The following is a 22,931-nucleotide window of genomic DNA, read 5'->3' as shown; positions in this document are numbered from 1 at the left end:
GACCTGATATAGTTCATCCCAGCTATGCCGACTTCCAGTTTGAATGAATGGGTCAGGAACATTAGAGAGCTGACCGTGCACGTGTTGCCTGTTTATTAGGCTCCATCGATTTCATCTGCGCATTCACCCTCAGGCACCGCTATCTTATGAGATTGATTCTCTCTGTTTAGCGTTTGGAGTTTTCAAAGGTAATTGTTTTATTCTCCTCTATTAGTTTTTCTAAGCATGTCTTTTGTGGAATGTCAAATCTGTCCTCTTAGCAACAGGCGGATGAGCAGAAGCTGTTGCTAAGGGCCTGAGATGAAGACATTCAGCTCCACAGGCATCTCGAACAGCTCTCATCCACACCCTGCGGAAAACATCTTCACCCTTTATAAAAAAATCCCGAAAAGCTAAGCATCAGTTAACAGAATGTGTTGCGGATGTGTGGGTGTTTGGGGCGTATTAGTTTTAATTAGCAGAGAATCAATGTGCTTTTAAATTCACAGTTTTTGCTTCACTTGCAGTGTTGGTTATTAACACAAAGACTGTAAAGAGGATTAAGCCAAAACATCTCGATGCTTTTTGCCACAGTGCTCTCGTGCTTGTCGGAAAGGTGTTGATATAATCTTATCTCTCTTTGTAAAGATGTTGGATACCTGAGGCTGATTCTCTTATAGATATAGATAGGTTTGTTTAGGTCGTGCATCTCGGCAGAGAGCTGGAAATGAAGCTTCTTTATCCGGCAAGTGGCAACCGCTGTGAAGATTTGTCTCATCTCCTGTGGCCACGTTGTCCTTTCCTGTCTTAGAAAAGTAATTGCTCTACGTGTGAAATGGAGCTTTGAACTCTTAAGTGTACACGGCTTTCACTCGCATTTGCATTTTCCAGCCTCAATGTTCTTCCACTCGGGCCATCTGTGTGGAACTGTTTTTATCCTCTTGTGCATAATGTTGGTGCTCGTATTTTCTTCCAGTACTCAACTTTAGGCTAAAGAATAAGCCATTTATTATCAATGTAAGCAGTCTTTATTGAGTTTGGGGTTTTCTCTACGTGCTTAATTTCCATGTTAGTGTTTTGCAAGAGTATTATAGGCATCTCTGTGTTCCGAAGATGACTGACGCTTGGGCAAGATGTAGAAATTGAATTGAATTCTCATCTGAGAGAATTATTAGAATGAAGAAATGGAATCTTTTTGTATTTACTTTGGATACGTCTGTAGGCCTGTAATTCTTTCCTGGTCTGTTTCGTATGAGGATAACAGAGCTTTTCTGCCAAGGTTCTGCTGGCGACACAATGTATTTGTGGCGCTTGGTTTCAAAACCTCTTCAGCGTTTTATTTACATTCAGATGGTGCAATTGTGTCTGTATTCTTTTTGCAATCTCAATTGTGCTCATTGATTCATACTAAACACATATTATGTGTGGTAATCGGCGGATGCATATTAAAGATAGATCAGTGGATGTGGACGTGTCTCTTTCTGACTGTGTGTGTTTTCTGGGTAAGCTGACAGCTGGATATTTGCTTGTCTGTTGTGTCAGCGCATAAACTACCACACCGACAGTCACGCAGCATCATAAATCAGCCGGTGGTTGAGATGACATGAGCCCATCTCGCTGGTAATGTTTCATGCAGGAGGTTAAAACAGTCATGGAGCTTGTGAGGCTGTTATTATCTCAATCACAAGTGATAACAGCCCATTAGACACAATAGAGACCTTCTAAATCGTTTTGCTTGCTGTCTTTAGGGTCCTTTCACAATTCACAAATCAAAACATTCAGTCATCATTTTCTGTCATAGTTACAGCTGAGGCGACTAGTTGTTTTCCAGGAGGAGAAATTAAATTATGCAAAAACTTTATTTTTTTTATGGTTCTTTTGCTGTTTTTGTTTTTTGTGTTTTGTGCCAGGTAAAAAGTACATTCTGCATAATGTTGTCAGGTTTGTTTCTTGTGTTCTTTAGGTCCGTATGACTGGTGTATGCAGAATCGTGTGTCATGATTTATGATTAATATTGACTTGTTTAGTGATGGGGCCACTTTGTTACTTTAACAATTTTTCTTAAACAACATGCATCGTGACTATTGACATCTCTTTTTCAAACAGAACGAATGGTTACTTTACATACTTTTCTGTACGTGGGTTGAAGGTAAATAATGTCTGACTGAAATTACCGGCAAAATAGACCGCTCAAGTTATAGACAGTTTCAAAGCAACAACATAAACAAACATTACTGCGCATGCATGCATTTGTGGATGGAACGTAACTTCCAGTACACATCTGCAAACAATAGAGTCCCTGTAGATTATTTCTGAAAACAAGCAAAAGAAACAGAGAAGAATTGTCACTTGGCTAAACTTGCCTCTCCAATATTTTGAATTTAGACTGCGATGCCAAGCTCAACTGCTAGATGTCAATCTCCCATACGTTTTCTTTAAATGTGACAAAGTTACATGACCCATTCAACAAATAGTTTATTTAATAAAATGAACATGCAACATAATACAATTATTATACAATAAAATAATATATATATTAATAAAAAATAAATGTTAATATAAACAAAATAAATTATAAATAGTTATATTTTTAGCCACTAGCCAGACCGATTAACAAACACACACCGAAGTTATCTTCTGTCTATAAATCATTATTATAATCTCACTTTTGCGATTTGGAGTAAATTAAGAAGAATGTTTTAAAGATAACACACCTCAACTTCTCTCACTATTGCAAGAGTAACGAGCTGCAGCTGCAGACCCACAGCTCAGCCAATCTCGATAAGCAGGTCTTCCTATCGCTCGTCGGTTGACAAGTGGGCTGGCAATTTCTATCGCCTGGCCGTGGCTTTTCTGGGAAAGTTGTCCAATAAAAGGAATAGGATCCCTGTTACGAAACGGGGATCCAGACTTATAAAAAAACTTTCCTAAACAAGTTGGAGTGCTGGGGGAGTGTATCAAGCACAGAAATACTACGTCATGCGTCCAACTCGTTTTTTAACAAGTTGACCATGTTGAGCATGAGAAGCCAGCACTCACCAGAATGTATGAAATGGCATGTTACCTGATCTTTAAACACTGATTTTTAAAGGAGGAATGTGGATATTTTAGCGGTATCAAGCGGTGAGGTTGCGAATTAGAACCAACCGCTCAAGGTGGGTTTTTACTTCTGTGTCGGACCTACGGCGTAAAGGCTACGGCATGCTGCGTTTTTTGTTTATACTTGTGCGTTGCTGCCTTCATCGACAGGCAATGGCCACTAGGCGTCAGTGTCCACAGGCATGTTGCTTGTGTAACCAAGACAAAAGCCGAAGAAGAAGAGGTTTGTTGTGTGCCGTCTGAAGCATTTAGCTGTGATAGGCTGCAAAAGTGACTGTTTACTTGCCGCTGAGTTGATACATACAGAAGAACAGGTAATTCATTTATATTATTCGGAAATGTGTATGATTAAACCCGACGTTATCACAGAGTTTTTCGACCTGAAGGGAGGGGGTTCAAGCAGACCAATCACAGTGCTTGCGGTCCGAGTCGCACTGATGCGCGGTTTCATTTTTGGAGAGGTGCGCGTCAAGCTAGGGCATAGGGTGCACGTTTCTGTGAAGGCTACGGCGTAGGTCCGACGCAGAAGTAAAAATCCGCCTTCACCACACCCCTCCCCACTCCCTTCTCTCACTGGACAAAGATTCGTTATGTTTTCGCTTCTTTGCCAAAGGAGATAACACATACATTTAATGTACTTATTCAATATCTTATTTTTTATTATTTGTAACCAAAAAAGTTACGTATCACAGCTTTAAATGGTAGGTCAATTTCTGCTCTGCTAGCTCCACCAAACAGAGAAAACAAGCAAGGCGAAATAATAAGAATTCATGACCTCAGAGACAAACCCCTGATTAATAGATGGAAGAGATGACAGTGTTTAATACAGCAGCTGTAGAGATGGAGGTCTTGCCTTTTAATTAAAAGAGCCAGTTAACCTTATTGGCAAATGCATTGACTTGTCTTTACGGTCTTTAATCCAGAATGTGTGTGCATGTTAACTCGACCAACCCGATTTTATTTCTTTAGAACGATTCCAGCTACGTAAACCAGATTTATGATGCTGTTGTTTTCAGATTTTTTCTGTGATTTAAAACATGGGTATACAGATAAATGCTATACCTAGAAAACAGCTTCTCTGAGATGGCCATCAGTTGATTGAATTACTTTAGAAGAATTGCTGTCGATTGAGCTTAAATGGTATTGAACCCAGAACATTCCTCCAGGGCTTGTGCAGATCCTCGGGCATTATTTGTTTCCTGTCTGAGATCCACCATAGCTCATCTATTGCTTTTCTCTCACAGATGGAGTCTCCGGTCTCCACCCCTGCTCCTCCGCCTCTTCACCTCCTCGCCCCAATGGGTAATCCTGACATCTCGTCACCCTGCGAGCAGCTGATGGTGCGCACGCGTTCGGTGGCTGTCAACACGTCTGATGTGGCCCTGTCTACAGAGCCCGAGTGCCTGGGTCCCTGTGAACCTGGCACCAGCGTCAACCTGGAGGGCATCGTGTGGCAAGAAACCGAAGATGGTAAGCGCATATATTATATCATGCTTTAATAAAACATAGAGTTTTGTTATACCTGCTTTTATTAGGACTCAAAGCTTAATTATCAGTATACAAATACCACAATTATTATTAAGTCCTAATTTGCATACTTTCAGAATTTCTCCCCTGGGGTCAATTAAGCGGATTTATCTTTATACGTCTTGAATGATAAAGCTGCCTCTTGATAATTGCACTCTTGTTCCTTTAACAGCTTCTTATCCAAAGCTGTAAATAACACCTTGCGTTTCCAAATGAATTTATTATAACCGGATTCAGCCGGTTTCTGTGTGTGTATATCTCTTGAGGATTTGTTATGTCTAATCATAGCCCAACGCAAGATCCATCAGGGCGATGTGTTCTCAGCCTCGCTTCTGATTGTCGAGCATGAAAAGAAAAAGTCTCCTCCATCCCTAAATGAGAGCATATCTAGGCTACGGGTAGGCAGTTGAGTTGGTCCCACCCACACTCAGCCTGCTGTCGTCCCCCCAGTGCTGCCACATAAAGAGGGTTGGCTCATCAACATTCACAGCGCACGGCTGCTTAAGTGTTTTCTGTTTCTCTTGCCATGGGTGCAGTGTGTCTGATTCATTCTGCTCCTCTGTGGACACTCTGCTGCATGCGCGTGCGTGTATGTGTATGTGTATGTGTGTGTGATGTCAGAGATGGAGAGAGAAAATGCAGTCGAAGGGTCAAGAGGAAGAGACACACAAGACCATTCACAGGCGGACCCAACCACTGGCACACTTCCTCAACATAAGCTAAATCTATTTGCAGGATGCAGACTTGTATCATCTGCTCCTTCACTTTAAAGAGAGAGCCGTGAATGTTAGTCAGGCTAGACATTAGGTTTATTTTGACATGCATGAAATTGAGCGATAGATGTTCAGCGGGTTGTACGGTCTTGTAGTCTTAGGTCACATCTAATTTTTTAACTTGTGTAGCAAGTATTGATCGTATGAGATGTTTTACTATATTGTGAATGTAATGACTGTTAACAATGTGGCACAGCCACGACTGCCTTATTGCTCTACATAATCCTGAAATTACATTCTTGAGGTTGAAAATATGTGACCCTGACTTTGAAAACCCAGCTAAAGGCATTTTTTGCTGTTTTCAATGTGAAAAGTTCTGAATGATTTGCTGTTTTCTACATACAATCATCCTACTTAATGTGAAGAACATTCTGTGCCGGTATAACCTTGATATCCATGTCAAGGATTGAAACCAATGTTTAGGAGGACAAGCTAAATTCTTGGCTTTTTTGTGGAAAATAATAAAATCAAGAATTTTCTTTTTTTATCTTGAGACTGTCAAACTATTAATCGCATCCAGAATAAAAGTTTTTGTTAATAATAATATATGTCTGTGTGCTGTGCATATTAATTTTGTATTTATAAACATACAAATGCATGTATATATTTAAGTAAAATATAAAAGTTAATGATTCACATATAGTCCGTCAAATTTAGATCAGCTTATTGTATTGATCATTATCCAGAATCAAGTTTTATTGATCTCTTTTCTAGCATTTACAGTGCCTTGCAAAAGTATTCACCCCCCTTCCTTTTATTCACATTTTGTTATGTTGCTGCCTTATCTTAAACTATTTTTTTACATTAAGCAACACTCCATGCACAATAATGACAAAACAAAAACAGATTTTTTGACAGCTTTGCAAATTTATTAAAAATAAAAAATTAAAATAAGTACATTGCATAAGTATTCATATGTCACGACTCTGCTTTATCTTGTCATGGATTTCTTGGTCTTGTGGCAGAGTCATGGCAAAGCCTTATGTTTAGTGTGAGAAAGCCATGGGGTGTTTATCTTTTGACACTCCATGTGTTTTCTCGTGTCCTGTCATTGGCCCCGCCCCTCTCGTTTCCTGTATTGCTTCCCTGCTGTGTTTCATTACCCTCACCTGCCCTGTGTTATTATCCCTCGTTTGTGTTCCCTACTTAATGCCCTCTTGTTTCATTGTCCTGTGCTCGGTCATTGTATGTGGATGGATGTTCCTGTACCCTGTGCTTGTTCGTGTGTTGGTATTGCTCCAGAGTGGTGTGCTTCGTGTTTTACCTCGTCGTGGATAAGCTTGTCTCGCCTTGCCTACCCTTTCCTTACTTGTTTGTTTAAGACGTTGTGTCGCAGTTTGTTTTGTTATTTTCTAGTTTTTCCCCATCGAGGGAAGTCTTTTGTTTGAATTCTTGTTTTGTTATCTTGTCCGTTTTTTCCCCATTGTGGGTTTTTTGGTTTCCTGTTATCGTGTTTATTAATTAATAAAAGTCTTTGTTAACCCCTGCATTCCCGCTGCCTGCACTTGGGTTCTCCTCACATTTCCTGACAGAATGACCGAGCCAGTACCAAACCCAGCAGGCAGCATGGAGGAGTCGAACGAGGCGTTCAGGAGCCGCCAGGCTCACGTCCTGTTCGGCTTCCGCCAGAGGGGGACCCCCGTGAAGGACTTCGCCATGGACTTCCTGTCCACCGCGCGCTACTCGGGGTTCACCGAGGCAGAATTGAAGGTAATCTTCAACAGCTCGGCGCCCAGCCGGTGCAGCCGGCGTCCAGTCCGGTGCAGCCGGGATCAAGTCCGGTGCAGCCGGAATCCAGTCCGGGATCCAGTCCGGTGTCCAGTCCGATGTCAAGCCCGGTGGCAAGCCCGGTGCAGCCGGCGTCCAGTCCGGGATCCAGTCCGATGTCAAGCCCTGTGCAGCCGGCGTCCAGTCCGGTGCAGCCGGCATCCCAGCCGGTGATCCAGCCGGCGTCCAAGCCGGTGATCCAGCCGGCGTCCAGTCCGGTGTCCAGTATCGAGCCCAGCCCGGTGCAGCCGGCGTCCATTCCGGTGTCCTGTCCTATCCAGCCGGTGCAGCAGCCGGCCTTCCAGCCGGCGTCAAGCCCTGTCCAGCCGGCCTTCCAGCCGGCATCAAGCCCTGTCCAGCCGGCCTTCCAGCTGGCATCAAGCCCTGTCCAGCCGGCCTTCCAGCCGGCGTCCAAGCCGGTGATCCAGCCGGCGTCCAGTCCGGTGTCCAGTATCGAGCCCAGCCCGGTGCAGCCGGCGTCCATTCCGGTGTCCTGTCCTATCCAGCCGGTGCAGCAGCCGGCCTTCCAGCCGGCGTCAAGCCCTGTCCAGCCGGCATCAAGCCCTGTCCAGCCGGCCTTCCAGCCGGCGTCAAGCCCTGTCCAGGCGGCGTCAAGCCCTGTCCAGCCGGCGTCAAGCCCTGTCCAGGCGGCGTCAAGCCCTGTCCAGCCGGCGTCAAGGCCTTCCAGCCGGTGTCAAGCCCTGTCGAGCCGGCCTTCCAGCCGGCGTCAAGCCCTGTCCAGCCGGCCTTCCAGCCGGCGTCAAGCCCTGTCCAGCCGGCCTTCCAGCCGGCGTCAAGCCCTGTCCAACCGGCGCCCAACCTTAATGTCGGCGGTCCCCCCAAGACTTTCCCCCCTAAGTCCCCCAGAACTCCGCGCACTAAGGCGCAATCAGGGACTAAGACTGTTCCTCCCATGAACCCTTGTCTGTCCCCACCCCCCCTCCCATGTTTATTATTTTTGATGTCCCTTTTTGCCTTGTTTTGTCTGTCACCCAGTCAGTCTTGTCCCGTTAGTCTGCCCCTTGGTGAGCACCTGGTGGTGCTCATTAAAGGGGGGGCTTCTGTCACGACTCTGCTTTATCTTGTCATGGATTTCTTGGTCTTGTGGCAGAGTCGTGGCAAAACCTTATGTTTAGTGTGAGAAAGCCATGGGGTGTTTATCTTTTGACACTCCATGTGTCAAAAGATAACACGTGTCCTGTCAAATTTCAACTGTCCCAGAAAAGGGTATGAATACTTATGCAATGTACTTATTTCAGTTTTTAATTTTTTATAAATTTTCAAAGTTGTCACAAACCTGCTTTTTTGTTTTGTCAATATTGTGCATGGAGTGTAGATTAATGTAAAAAAAATCATTTAAAGTAGTTTAAGATAAGGCAGCAACATAACAAAATGTGAATAAAAGGAAGGGGGATGACTACTTCTCAAGGCACTGTAGTTATATACATGACTGTAAAATAATCTGTTTTTTGCACAAATCCCCGACAGCCTCGTTTCCGTTCATGCCAAGTTAAATGCAACATCTACCCTGACTGAGGTCTACTACAATGCAGGCGTTAAGTGGCAATGGGGGTGCGAGGGCCTGTAGAAACTGTTGTGCATCTCTCTTTTGATGTGTTATTTTTCTCATCGTGGTGTTGGGCAGATCTGTGTGGCGGTGACACTTTGTGTGGGTGGAAAGTAGAGCAGCCAGATCTTGGAACACATCTCTCAAGCACTTTGTGATGTCTTTTTACCGTGCTGCACTCTATTATAGATGCTGCAGACAGTCCACCCACTCCTCTCATTCTGCTCGTCTCCAAAGCCATAACTGCCAGCGTGTTATGTTTATTTTGGTTTCATTCCTGTTGTTTTGAAACTTTAATGCACATATGCAGGCGACCGGATTATCCGGGCAACACTGATACGCCAACATACCAACATGTTGTATGGATACAAAACCAAAGAGACATTTCTCAAAATATCTTCTCTTGTGTTCCACAGAACAAAGAGTCAAAAAACATGTTTTAAACGGCATGAGGGTAAATAAATGATGAACGTTTTTATTTTTGGGTGAACCATCCATTTAATAGGCAGCTCACCGAATATCCAGATCCATCAATCTTTTTGGTAGATTTAGTTGCTGAGTTGCGGTGTCCTCTCCAGGCTTCTCCATATCAACAGTGCCATGCTTTATTTCACCACAAGCCCAATGAGGAAATCTTATCCGTTGTGCTCCAACTTCTTATTTGTGCACAGACATATGGATTTCAGCTTGGTGCGTGAATCCCCGAATGGCAGGAGGTTAAGGGCAAACAGCTTTCAGTTCATGATGAAACAGTCAGAGGCAGATTGGAGTAATATTTCTAAGCATCACTGTGACACAAATCTCCTCTGCGGGACGCTGGAGGCAGACCGGGGTCGGGTTGGTGTGGCATCCACTCTCGCAAGCCACGCATGCTGATGCCTCCAAATGTCAGTTCTAAATCTTCTGAAAGTTTATTGCTCTTGAAGTGAAGCCCAGAAAGGCCTCACCCAGAGACTATGAATGGTGCTCTGCCAGCAGACGCAGCCATGCCAGTCAGTAGGGCTCATATGCCAGTGTCCTGATGCAACCCGTTTTCTAATTCCACTTTGACAAGCTATTTGAGCGATGTGCTGTTTTATCGCCAGAATTTCCTGTAGTTTTAAACCGTTAATTGCATTATTACCATTTCTGTTTCAATTTGAGGCCTTTCATTTTTTGTGGCTGTGAATCAAATGGATTATTGATATGAAACCCTAGTAAGCACAAGACAAATCTACGCCGGTTTAGCCTTTTAACTCCGATAGAGCTGTTTTTATTGGAGTGCAAGTGTGCTGCAGCACACATGCCAAGCTTCTGTTTGTTCCACTCTGGTTTCTAAAGGGCAGGAGAGGTGAAAGCAGACCATTTAGCCTCATTTAGACTGGGTTCAGACAGGTGGCCAGAGAACCACTAATGACTGCTAGTGAAATAGGAAGGGGCCCCGCTAATGTGCCCCTCAACTGACCTCCATTGACGTTTTTCAAAGGAACAGTGCTCACATTCGGCCTCCCACACTGTGATGTTAGGGATTGAGGGGAAAAAGATGAGGGTTTGGTTTAAAAAAACACGAATATTAAGTTATCTCGATAGTCCAGTGAATGATGGCATTTGTTGGGTTTGGCTTTAGGTTTCTAAAGATGAAAATAGCATAATTTAGTTATTTAGAGTTATTTTTGTGGAGGACAGAAAAGATGTTCTAACTTTCTATATAATTAAGTCTTTTTTAATTTATTTATTTAAAGGGATAGTTCAACAAAAAATATAAAGTAAAAATGACTCGCCCTCATGTTATTCCTGTATGATTATTTTCTGTTCATTCTTCTGCAGAACACAAAGGAGATATTTTGAATAACATTTCAAACCAACTCCGGTCCCCATTGACTTTCATTAAATGGACACAAAACCACTGAGACATTTCTTAAAATATTTTATAAAATATTCCACAGAAGAGAGTCATAAACAGGTTTTATATGACATGCAGGTGATTAGTGATAGTTCACTCAAAAATTGAAATTCTGTCATCATTTACCTGACCTCTTCTCACTAAAAAACCTGTATGACTTTCTCCTCAGAACACAAAAGAAGATACTTTGAAGAAAGTTGGAAACCGAACAGTGCAGGCTCCCATTCACTTCTACTGTATGGACACAAAACCAGTGCAAGTCAATGGGTTTAAAGAACAACATTCTTTAAAATGTCTTCTTTTGCGGAAGATAGAAAGTCATACAGGTTTGAAATAGGGCTGAGCGATTAATCGAAATCGAATGGCAATCGCGATGTGAGACTTTGCGATAAGCTAATCACAAGAGGCTGCAATGTGGACGCGATGTAAAAAATCTGAAACACGTCTGGTCAGGCCGCTTTGAGTGGCATTCTTGCTAACCAACTGAGTGAGCTCACCTCCGTTATTCCCAATCAGCACTGCCCTAACCTACTGCGTAAATGTCGAGAGAGAGAGAGAGAGAGAGTATTATATGCGGAGTCAGAACGATCATATATACTAATAAATACTAAAGAAAATTCCAATTCTGAAGACAAGCCGTTTAAACTTGTCGTCCAATATGGACGAGGCATGATGCAGGCGCGCACCCTGTGTCAACTCACGCCTGGCTCCGCGTTTCAAACAAATGTAAATTCTGTTGTTTTGTAACATTCAGCACATTTTCTTTTTAAAATCACAAATTTGTTTTTAAAATCCCAAATACTTAAAAATGAATAAATCAGCCTATGTAACCTAAGTACTATTTTAATAATTAACTAACACAATAGAACATTTTATTGATTTAAGGGTAATAATGGGAGTTGTATTTGTTTTAAAGGTGTGATGAACTGGCCTTGTTTATTGTTTTATATTGTTGTATGAGGTCTACTTATGACTTATGACGTGGTTTTTACATTCAAAAACATCAAAATCAATAAGTAATAGGCTATTTTCTACCCAGGTTTTGAGGCCGGCTCGACAAACGCTCAGCTTTAATGGTAAACCATGATAAATAAACAAACGGGAGACTCCCGGCCAAAACGACAGTGTTGGCAGGTAACTTATGGATATGACCCAGCACCCGAAATAATATCAAAACACTTTAAAACAGCCTCCGCATTATTCGCAAACGATGAATAAAACCTAGAAAAATGATATTTGAGCCCGCCAAATAACAGAGATGCCGATTCGCAGGGGACTAATATTATCACAGGACCTCGGTGTTCATCAAAATATGGTAGGAAATTTGTGAAGGAATTTTTACTTTACAAATTACTGACATGGCCGATTCGCACAGGATTAAGATCACAGACAACCTCTGCAATTATTACAAATGACTAGAGGTTCCCAGGTGATACTAATCCCGTGCGAATAGGGCTATCAGGGCATATCAAGCGATCTCTAACAAAGCAATAGTGACGCATAGTACAAATATGTTTTACTCACGTAAGATTGCTGCACCATTCCTATCGGATCCAATATTGACGGCATAGTACTGCTTTTTAATTTTAGTCTCTCCCCAAATCCAGCGTCGACCTGGGCCTTGTTCACAAAGGAATCCGCAGTGAAATGAAGTGAACAAATGCTCAATGTTTTACCCACGTGAGCTGGAACGTGTCAAAAAATAAACTTCAGCCACGCATTACTAATGTCAGAATCCGAAGGAAGGTTATGCAGCGACTGTGTTCTTCCACAACACGGCACTGCACTGCTTGCTCGCTCTATCTGGTTCCGTGCAAGTTGTGTTACTTCAGTACTGTCATGCGCGAACCAGTGGGTGGGGCTAGAGAAGTAGTCTGTAATTTCAGTAACAAGGGCGTTTTCAGTTCTGACACTTACAGGATGTTCGCTTGAATACGATTCCCTCTTATATAACAAAAGCTCAGGTTCAAATTGATGTCTTAACTCATGACTCCTTTAATGGAAACTATAATAGTGTGCACTGGTATTTGTATTCTATTTGTGTGATGTAATCTGGCAGTTGGGAACCAATAGAACAACAGTAAGTCCTATTTGAATAATGCCCAAAAAGGAATTTGTAATGGTTTTAATGGAAACAGTTAGAATTTCTGTAATGTTATTTTTTGTTTTCGTTCAGCAGGGTAACTATACCCATACTGTGCTCCACACTATTGACAATATTGAGCTGAAGCTTGACTTAGAAAAATTAAATCGCAATCACAATGTCTGTTAAAACAAATCGCAATTAGATATTTTCCCCAAATCGCACAGCCCTAGTTTGAAATGACAAAAGGCGAGTAAATTATGCATTTTTGGGTTAACTATCCTTTAAGTAAATGCCCTGGTTGGGAAACCCTGATCCTATCGATTAAAGAACTGTCTATCTGAACTCTGTGTACTTACAGAAACATGATATGCTAGTTTCAGAAATACATTTGTTAGCCTCCATATGAAGACAAGACTGCTTGCAGACCGACTAAAGCAACTTTATCGATATGCAACATTACGCTGCCTCTCACAAGCTACTAAATGCATATAATTGTATTGTCATATTGATTTTCTCTGCTATTATAGTGATGCAAAATCTCAGAAGTATCCAGCTCTTACCTGAACAGGCTTCTGTAGTGAAGCCTCTGAATGCCTGCCAAACACAAGCATTTTCATTTGCTTCAGCTGGTTTCGCACAATTGCTTAACTATTTGCCGAGGCAGGAACAGCTCACGGTGCTGCAATGTCAGATGAAGAGCACCATCAAACTATTTTCCTCCCAGAAACAACATTCTTTGTTCTTTGCTGCTTTTAGCAGCGGTGAATCATGATGTGCACTGTCAAAGTAGTAGGGCTGCTTTGAGAGTTCTGGCCTTAGTAACATCTATTTGAACTATTTAAATGGTAAGAGAGGCATTTGTCAGAGTTGTGTAAAGAATACAAGGAATGAAAAAGAGAGAGACAGGAAAGATATCTTAGAAATATGCCTAAAGGTGTATTATAAGAAGCGTCCTCTTGTTTGCTTGGCAGGTATGCTGGTGGTCAACGTTACTTGGAGGAACAAGACGTACGTTGGGACACTTTTGGATTGTACTCGCCATGACTGGGCTCCTCCAAGGTGGGTGAAGTGTTTAGCATTTCAAATTTGCAAGGTTATTATATGGAACACCACGTTTTTAGGAACACCAAGTAAAAATGTTATTGTGAGTCCTAAACCGTGTACAATTTGACAATTTATTGTACGAAACTAAGCCACAACTGATGTCTTACCCTAGGACAGAATAAAAGGTATTGTCAACACAGATGCTAAATGCTTTCCAGCATATAGAGAAGTATCTTTTCTTGCCATCTCTGTCTGACTGTCAACCACCCCCCACACCCCCGCATCAGTTTCCTCGATTCCCTCTGGGCTAGCAGTAAGCCAGGTGCATCTCTCACTGGGTGTATCACATCATAACCCTCAGGGATGAAGCACTGAAAAGACACACATCATCTAGTCTATCAGGATATGAGAATAGAATCCATTCGCAGGCTGGATATGAGAATCTAACTGTTTTGCAGATTTATGTTCCCACTACACTTTTAGGCATTGTATCGCTGTGTGAATATCCATGGCTGAATTTTTTTAAATCCATCTAGTCGGGCTAAAAAAAATAGGCCTTTGCTAGAATTAGTTAATCTTTCTGTATACAATGACTTAATTATTGTATCATTTTATATAATAATATAAAGTCTTATGAAACATAAAAAATGACACCATAATATTTATAGACTATTCGTCTTGTACGTATGAAAATGATTGTTTAGTCTTTCAAGTACATTGTTTCTGTCCTTCCAAATCCTTGGATATCCAAATTCCGGGAATAGGAAAAATATTGTACTTTTTAAATGAGCAAATACTGTGTTGTCAAACTTGACAAGCACTTTTTATTTGTTCAATATTTGCAAAATCCCAGTGACGAATATAAAGGGTGAATAACAATAATGATTTATATAAGTAAAAATCTCAAAATATGGAGATGCAAGGTTTTAGAAGGACAATGAAATGAAAGATTGAACAATTTTTCTGCTATGTTACTGCTATGTTACTCCAATGTTACTTTTTTATTTTCGGTAAGCCTTTAGTTGTGCCTAATTAAATGATCAATTTAGGTTTATTATAATCAAAACAAGACCTGTCTCTTCTGTAGAAGATCTCATAAATAGTCTTTTTAATTTCCATTTTAAGGTTTTGTGAGTCTCCTACAAGTGACCTAGAGATGAGAAACGGGCGTGGTCGTGGTAAGAGAATGCGACCCAATAGCAACACTCCAGTCAACGAGAACAGCAACTCATCTGATAATAAGGGCAGCAACAGCAACAAGACCAGAGCAAGTTCCAACAACAAGGGGCGGCGCGGCAGCCAGAATTCCTCTGAGCACAGGACTCCGCCAAACAGCAACACTGAAGACATTAAAGCCAGTCCGTCCTCAGCCAATAAGCGCAAAAGCAAACCTGCATCAGACATGGAGCCAAACTCGAGCTCCGAGGACTCTAAAGGCAACAAGCGCATGCGCACAAGTTCGAACGGTGGAGTGATGTCCTCTACGCTCCCAATTCCCATCATTAAAACAGAGTCCCTTCCTCCTCCTCTAGACCGCAGCTGTCCTTCACCAGTACTCATTGACTGCCCACACCCCAACTGCAACAAGAAGTACAAACACATCAATGGTCTGAAATACCACCAGGCCCGTGCTCACAATGATGATGATATTAAACTGGAGATGGATGGGGACAGCGAGTACGGTGAAGAATCCTCTCTCCACCCAGAGCCAGGAAGTTGTAACGGAGCTTCGATTACACAAAAAGGCTCTCTCTCCCCAGCACGCTCTGTCACACCTAAAGGAAGAGGATTTGATGCTCAGAGTCCATCTCCCTCTCCTGGAAAGTTTGGAACCAAGTCGAAGAAAAAGAATGGTGATATTGAAGCTGAAGGCACACCTATAGAAGGCTGTGAGGATGGGCCTTGCCTCACTGCGGACGAGGCTAGTAATGACGGCATGGAGGATAGGAAGTCCAAAAAGACAAGCAGTGGTGCCAAGTCTGACAAACTGTCCCAGAAGAACATAAAGTCTTCCAGAACTATGGCTCCCACCCTTACCTCTCAGCAGATGTACTCTTTGCAGCCAACACCGTTCAGCGGTGGGAGCCCAAGCCATCCTCCGGGGATGGCCAACATGTTGCAAGGCATTCCTAAGAGTCCCCAACTCAAAGGCATGCAGTCAAAGTTGGGCGTAGCTGGAGACTCCTCACCAATTAATCCAGCGCTGAGCAACTTCAAGGACAAGAAGAAAAAGGACAAGAAAAAGAAAGATCTCGGAAAAGATGCAGACAGCCCCAAGATCCCAGGCAAGGGCGGGAAGCCTGAAGATGGGAAAAGCCCTTATTCTGAGTCCTCTGATCCAGGAAGTAGAAGTGAGGGTCATCTCAATGGTTCCTCTGACCCTCATCAAAGTCGCCTAGCTAGTATGAAAGCAGAGGCGGATAAGATATACAGCTTTACGGATAATGCTCCCAGTCCATCCATCGGTGTGGCCAGTCGGGTGGATAGCAGTGGACAACCCCTCACTCCGCTTCACGTAGTCTCCCAGAACGGGGCGGATAGCTCTTCGGTAAAGACAAACAGCCCTGCATACTCTGACATATCTGATGCGGGAGAGGATGGTGAAGGCAAAGTGGAAGGGGTCAAAGGCAAGACAGAAGATCAGTCAATGAGGGACGGTGCGAAGAAGTCGCTATTTCCCTCACAGACAACCAACAAAGAGTCCTCATATTATTCTAACTACGAAAACTACTACTCTCCCAATTACACCCACCCAAGCCCCGGTGGAACCCTGGCTGGCGGACCCCTACAAGATGGGCAAGCTGTGAAAGTAAAAAAGGAGGATGAGCAAGAATCAGTAGAGGAGAGGAGCAAGGTAGAAGTGCAGGGTGAGAGAAAATCCGAGGTCACTTCAAGTCAGCCACACCAACAACAGCAAGCTTCGGTCATTCAGCAACGCTCCAACATGTACATGCAGCCGCTCTACTACAACCAGTACTACGTCCCCCCGTATGGATACCACGATCAGGTTTATCACAACCACCTCATGAACACTAATTCAGCCTACAGGCAGCAATATGAGGAAAGGCAAAGACTCATGGCCGAGCAGCACAGGTCTGCTGAAAAGAAGCCTGTTTCAGGTGTAAAGGACAAGGACGCCTCCCATAAGGAAGACTGGAAACAGAAAGGTCCTGTTCCTCCAGGACTGACAAAAGCCCCAAGCCTTTCAGACCTGGGGAAGCCACAGGCCCCTGGCAAGCAGAGAGATGCTTCCTCTGAACCTTCCAAATCCGTCATCATCCCCAAAGGGGAGGAGGCCAAGCTGCAGCCACAGCAGGCTGAAGGGCTTAAAATGAAGCTCAGTGAAGCTGGCCATCACGGAAAGGATGACTCAAAGGCAAATGTGGAGTCTGCCAGACTGGGTATGGAGCAATCCATGTGGTACAGACAGGTGAGACAAACAAGTGCTTCTTAAAGACTGGGTTGTTTCAACGCGTGGTTTGGTTAAATACAGACAAACCCAACCATTGGTTTAAAAAACATGTCCATATTTAACTCAACCATTAAAACAACCCAGCATATGCTAGTACACTGTAAATTCTGTTTTTTTTCACACTTATGTTGGTAAAAACCAATATTATTAATTTAATGAAACACAAAGGATGTTTTTAAGAATGTGGAAGCATAAATTGACCTGGGGCTGTCAAGCTCTAAAAAGCACAAAAGGTTGATATTTGCTAAAATGCGTTAAAACGCTTTATCAAATCCTATTATACATACATATGTTACTGTTTATGACACGTGCTAGACAAATGTGCATGCTTAAGTTGTGTCTTTGGGAGATATTTTAGAACTTCTTTTTCTGAAGATGGACTCTATTAAAACGTTTTTATTGCCTCTTTCGGCTTGTGATCATTCAGTACCCTGATAATCAGAGACCACCAGAAGAGGAGCGAGATCGAGAGCGGGACAGAAAAGTCAAAGAGGAGAGGTCTAGGACGAAGGACAACAGCTCCAAAGATGAGAATAAAGACGGAATTGACGGTTCATGTCCGCCCAGCGCAGAGGACCAGCGATGCGGTGTGAAAGATTCTCGGTCTAATGCCCACATACCTTTCGTTTCCCCTTTGGCCCAGCACCAGCACCAGCCCTACCTACATTACATGCATGGATATCCTTTTGGACAGGGTTATGACCCCAGTCATCCTGGATACAGGGGCATGTCCTCAGTTATGATGCAGAACTACCCAGGTAAGGCAAACTATTCACTAACATTTAGCTTACTTCACTTACTACCTAGTATGTTTCTGACCTCAGAATCATTAATTGTGTGAAATGTAGTAGAAATCACTCATTATGGTCTCCTCCTAATCTTCAGGGTCTTATCTGCCAGCGGGATACCCTTTTTCTCCTTACGGGAGTAAAATGGGCTGTGAAGACGGAGAGAGGTCTCGCTCCAGTCCCACGGTCAGCAGCAAGTCTGCTTCAGAGTCCAAAGCCCTGGACATACTGCATCAACACGCCAACCAGTACAAGAGTAAATCCCCAACTGTTGCCGACAAGCCCTCTCATGAAAGAGAGCGAGGGGCAGGAGACCGGGAAAGAGAAAGAGACAGGGAAAGGGAGAGAGAAGTAGATCGACCTCGCTCGTCTCCCTCCCAACGCATAATGCCACCCCATCACCACCTAGGTTATCCTCTTGTAGCCGGGCAGTATGATCTGTCCTATGCCACAGGTCAGTGGTTTAGCTTGGTTTAGTGGTTGCATTTTACGAAACTTTAGATTTCATCCTATTATGTTTTTACTTATTATTACCAGAAGTTAACTATGGGCAAGTACGTGCGTCCAATGAAGCCGTCTATATTACTCAGCAGTGGCGGCTGGTGCAAAATTTTTTGAGGGGGCGCAACCAACCATTTGACATGTGATGTAAATGAATCATCACTGCTTAGCTAAAAAAAAGTTTAACTATCAAAGCATGTGATGGTGTTTATTAACAGTAATAAGGTGCCAGTCCAAATTAAAAAAAATATTTCAGTATACTTTATTATTTATTATAGTAAACTGTAGAAAATTTCAGAGATGCTACAGTGTTTTTGAACCGTACCACAGTCAATATTAAGTTTATCAGTTCAGTTTATCAATTCACTATTGTAGTGTATGGAGTGTTCAGGAAACTCTGGAATTGTTAATAATGACCATAGAGAGAGAGTAACCCTGTTTATTGTTTTGGTTGGCCTAACTTGGCCATCCATCTCTTTTGTAACAAAATACTAGAGTAACTTTTCAGTTAACTTTAGTTCAGTAAAGAATAATAACAGTCCATCTATTTGTGTTAAGCTATACAAGCACAACAACTAGTTAGTACTACTGAAAACGTTTATAAAATCTCTCTATATAGCTATAAAATATAACAGCACCTTACAATTTACTACAGTTTACTAGTGTAAAAACCAAAGTGAGAGTAAACAGACGCAGCGCACAGCATCCAATGCAAATAGCATCACTGATTATAGTGCTTTTGTCCCGTATCTCGCGTGCAGTGTAAACACTTTATACTAAGGGCAAGTAAAGCTCATCCTTTATCACGTTCAAACATGTAAAAATCAATATTGATACGCTATCAGCAAAAGTAAGAGAGTCTGGGGCGCACAGAGCTGCGTTCTTACATGAGCCAATTAGAGAGCAGCCTCAGGTCACCTGCCTGCCAAATGTTTGTGTACCTACATAAACACTAATTTGTTCGGCGCCCCGCACTTACAATATATATGGATGGTCGCAGAAATGAACCAAATACAATTTTAAATAATACTTTTAACGAATGCGAACACAACTACCAGGTGAATATAGTGAAAATAGTTCAAAATTATTTTGCAATTAATAATATATGTTGAACTTACGTTTAACAGTCTTCTTCTCTGGATAATTTGGTGGGGCGGAGCCCCAGTGCCCGCTATTGACCAGCCGCCACTGTTACTCAGATTTTCACCTTAAAACTAAATATTTAGCTTAGAGTGGCAATCCGTTACTTTTTTGGGTTAAAAATAAACAAAAATCGGTTATTGAGCATTCTGATTCAGTAAGCTTAGAAAATACTGATTTATAATGTAAGCTTTCGGGTACAATTTTGTGGGAAAATTCAGATTGACATCATTTGACTTCAACCCATGTGAAGATAAATTCATAAAATAACCTGCGGGGATTTTTTTTTTTTTTCTAACAGATGGCGATATAGAGACAAATGTTATAGATTACCGTTTTTTTATTAAGCTTTTTGCATTACGACTTTTTGCATTGTTACATTTTTATGTCATTGTATTAATTGTTACACTGCATTCATTTTTGCTGGATTTTGATTCTTTATTGCAGGTCTTTCATCGTCAGCGATTGTTGCCAGTCAGCAAGCCTCAGCCCCTTCCCTGTACCCGCCAGCACGGAGGTGAGAATGGTAAGAGGAAACCTGTAGATAAAGCAATGTGGTCAGAAGGGTTAAACTCTGGCTGAAAAATAAAGGGAAATCACTGTCGTCTCTGCTTTCATGTCATGTGTTATGTTATGTAAAAGCTTGTTTTTGATAGCCACACTTACAGAGAGTTCTTTGTAGGTCCTGAAGCTCACAGGCACTTCAGTATAGGAGCTTTTAGAGATATTGTGGGTTCTGTAGATGTCCATCCGTTCCAAGGCATTATGATTATTTTAAGGCCTTTAGATTGAGGCTGGTGATTTAAGGACAGCAGCAGCAGTAGTAGCACAAGCCCTGTACTCTCAATGACATCTTATACTGACCTCTGGTGGAATGATAGAAAAAAGTCCATAATTCAAAAATAAATTTCATCTATTAATTACAGGCTAATTGCTTTATTGTAACCCATTGTTTTTTGTTTGTGTTTTTTAGGGAACCCTGATTATCTCACCCTTTACAAATAATCATGTGACTGGATCACATGGGGAAGTATATGGAGTTCATTTAGACATCAGTTGAATGGTGTTTCTATATTTTAGGTTTTTTTTCTGCCGGAATGTATGGCAGATCAATGTTTTTCCTAGTATCCGTACCTCGTACCCCACTACAGACTGTGAGACCAGGTTCAAAGCCATTCTGCCCTGCTCAGAGCCCAGCTGGCCACTGAACTCTACCTGTGAACTATTGAGGAACCAGAAGACAAGGACTGATGCTCACTAAGCAGGCTCTGGCCAGACGAGAGGCTCGGACTGGAGGGGAACTAAGAACACTAAGACTGAAAATAGTTTTATCACACTGAAATAACTAAAGTTGTTTCCCTTTTTTTATTTTGTATTTGCATCCTCACTGCAGAAGCCATTCTCTTTGACCTACGGTTTTTGAATTGTTGTTCTCTAGATACCACAAGTGAAAGCTGCAGATAATATTTAGCATTGTCTCATAATTCTGTCTTTCTGTCGGTGGTTTTTAAATGGTTTTCATTACCACATGCATCAAGACTGCTCCCTTTTCCTCATGCCCCACTTCGCTCTTCTATCAGCACAGTTCAATGCAAAGCAAATAAATGTCTCATTATTGGAGGTCTTACATTTTTGAGCTATCACAGCCGGTCATAACACTTTACTTAAACTATACTATACTCATTTATGATGAGGGTTTTAGTGTGACTTGTTCATCTGTAGCATCAGCATGGAGCTCAAGGGAAGCATTTGTTGCTGTCCTTGCACAACTGCTTTAAGATTTCAGCAAGATTTTACTTTCGAACGAGCCCTTAATTTGTGGAATAAGATGCCTCGTGAGCACCGTACCATCATGAAACCTCATCACCAGTCTTTTTACCCAAAGGAATTGAATTTGGTTCCGGCTTGGTTGTCCTTCAACTTGAATCTCCTTGTGATGGATTTCTGACCTCATCACAAACCGAATTTCAGATCTGTCGCTAAGGTTTTAAAAATGGATGTTTGTTAATGTGACATGGTTTAGAAGTTCTTTTAGAGGTGCTTGTGTGCCGGACGTTCTGCTATAGCACTATGCAGGGGTACGTACAAGTAAGGGGTTGGTGACAACAGAGGCCCAGTAGTTTTGTACTAAATGTCCTGAAGTTCTTTGCATGGGGCCAAGTGTTGTGAACTCCGGCGTGTTTCGATGGCCATTTGAATCGAACATGCATTCATAGGCCGTCATGCTCACTGTGTTTCACGTGTCGTTTCGCATGGTGTACTATAGCACTAGAGATGTGACTTTATACGGTGTCTCCTCAGGCAAAGCAAACTTTAGTTTTATACCAAACGCTGTCGTTATTCTCGGTTGCACACACTATGTGATGTCTGTATATGATGTACAGAGGGACTGTTTTAAAATAGCTATTGAGAAGCCATCTTACCTTTAATTTAATTTGCTCTTTCTTAATGTCACAATGCTTGCGTTTTTTTGTTGTTGCATTCAATAGGTCCCTTTTAAAAAGTCGTGGGAGTGAACACTCAAGCTTTCTTTGGCTCTCAATTGATCTCAAGTGGTTTAACTGGTTGTTTGCTGCTAAAATGTGCATTAATGTGGGTAGTTTTTTCATAAAGAGCAGGCAGATTTTACTAGCCGATGGACAGCAGGCAGGTGTTCGGAGGATTTCGTTGGCTCATGTACACTACCTTTCATGTGAACCATGGTACACTGAACACTAAGAGAGATGGCGTTTTACATTGCCCTCTAAAATACATTACAATCAACAATCCAGTTATACACATTGGGATGCTTGAGTTGGCACCTTCTGAATATTCAAAAGTATAAAGACCTGAACATATTTTTGTCATGACATGGTGCTCAGTTGATGTGCTTTGATATCTATGAGGAGCAGTGCACTGTTGCATGCTTTGCATCATTTCTTGCGATGGACTACCACCTCTCTCTAATTGCGTTTCAACCCATTTCATCACCGAGTATCTTGCCCCCGGTACTTACAGGATGTTTACTTTTATATGGCTGTTTAAAATGATTCTTTGGCTGTTTCACCCAATCCTTTCTGTTCTTTCTTAGACTGTTCTCTTATGTAAAGTGTACATTACCCCGTTTCTTTTTTTATACAATACTGTAACTTGCCTTTGTACATTTAGGCAAAAAAATAAATCTTTTTATGAGACAATCACACATGTCCTTGTGTGGCTTTTCTTTCTTCTGTTCACGTATGAATTAAACTGGTGACTGTGGTATTGGTATTGCAATTAAACGGTAATTTAATTTATACAATGACAAGGGATATAAAAACTAAACTA

The 22,931-nt window shown here is 42.1% G+C and overlaps 1 protein-coding gene across 1 annotated transcript in view; it reads left to right on the top strand.

Annotated features, from left to right (window-relative positions):
• Window positions 1–22,800, top strand: part of znf609b (zinc finger protein 609b) — a 64,114-nt gene extending 41,314 nt beyond the window's left edge. Inside the window, exons 3-9 of the mRNA XM_057336231.1 lie at window positions 4,323–4,548; window positions 13,652–13,739; window positions 14,850–17,154; window positions 17,624–17,954; window positions 18,082–18,438; window positions 20,073–20,151; window positions 20,599–22,800. Coding sequence (XP_057192214.1) covers window positions 4,323–4,548; window positions 13,652–13,739; window positions 14,850–17,154; window positions 17,624–17,954; window positions 18,082–18,438; window positions 20,073–20,146 — 3,381 coding nt within the window. The 3' untranslated portion in view covers window positions 20,147–20,151; window positions 20,599–22,800. The remainder of the gene's footprint in view (window positions 1–4,322; window positions 4,549–13,651; window positions 13,740–14,849; window positions 17,155–17,623; window positions 17,955–18,081; window positions 18,439–20,072; window positions 20,152–20,598) is intronic.
• The last annotated feature ends 131 nt before the right edge of the window (window positions 22,801–22,931 follow it).

Source organism: Triplophysa rosa, linkage group LG1 (genome assembly GCF_024868665.1).
Source record: "Triplophysa rosa linkage group LG1, Trosa_1v2, whole genome shotgun sequence".
NCBI lineage: Eukaryota > Metazoa > Chordata > Actinopteri > Cypriniformes > Nemacheilidae > Triplophysa > Triplophysa rosa.
This window is presented reverse-complemented; position numbering and strand designations above follow the sequence as displayed.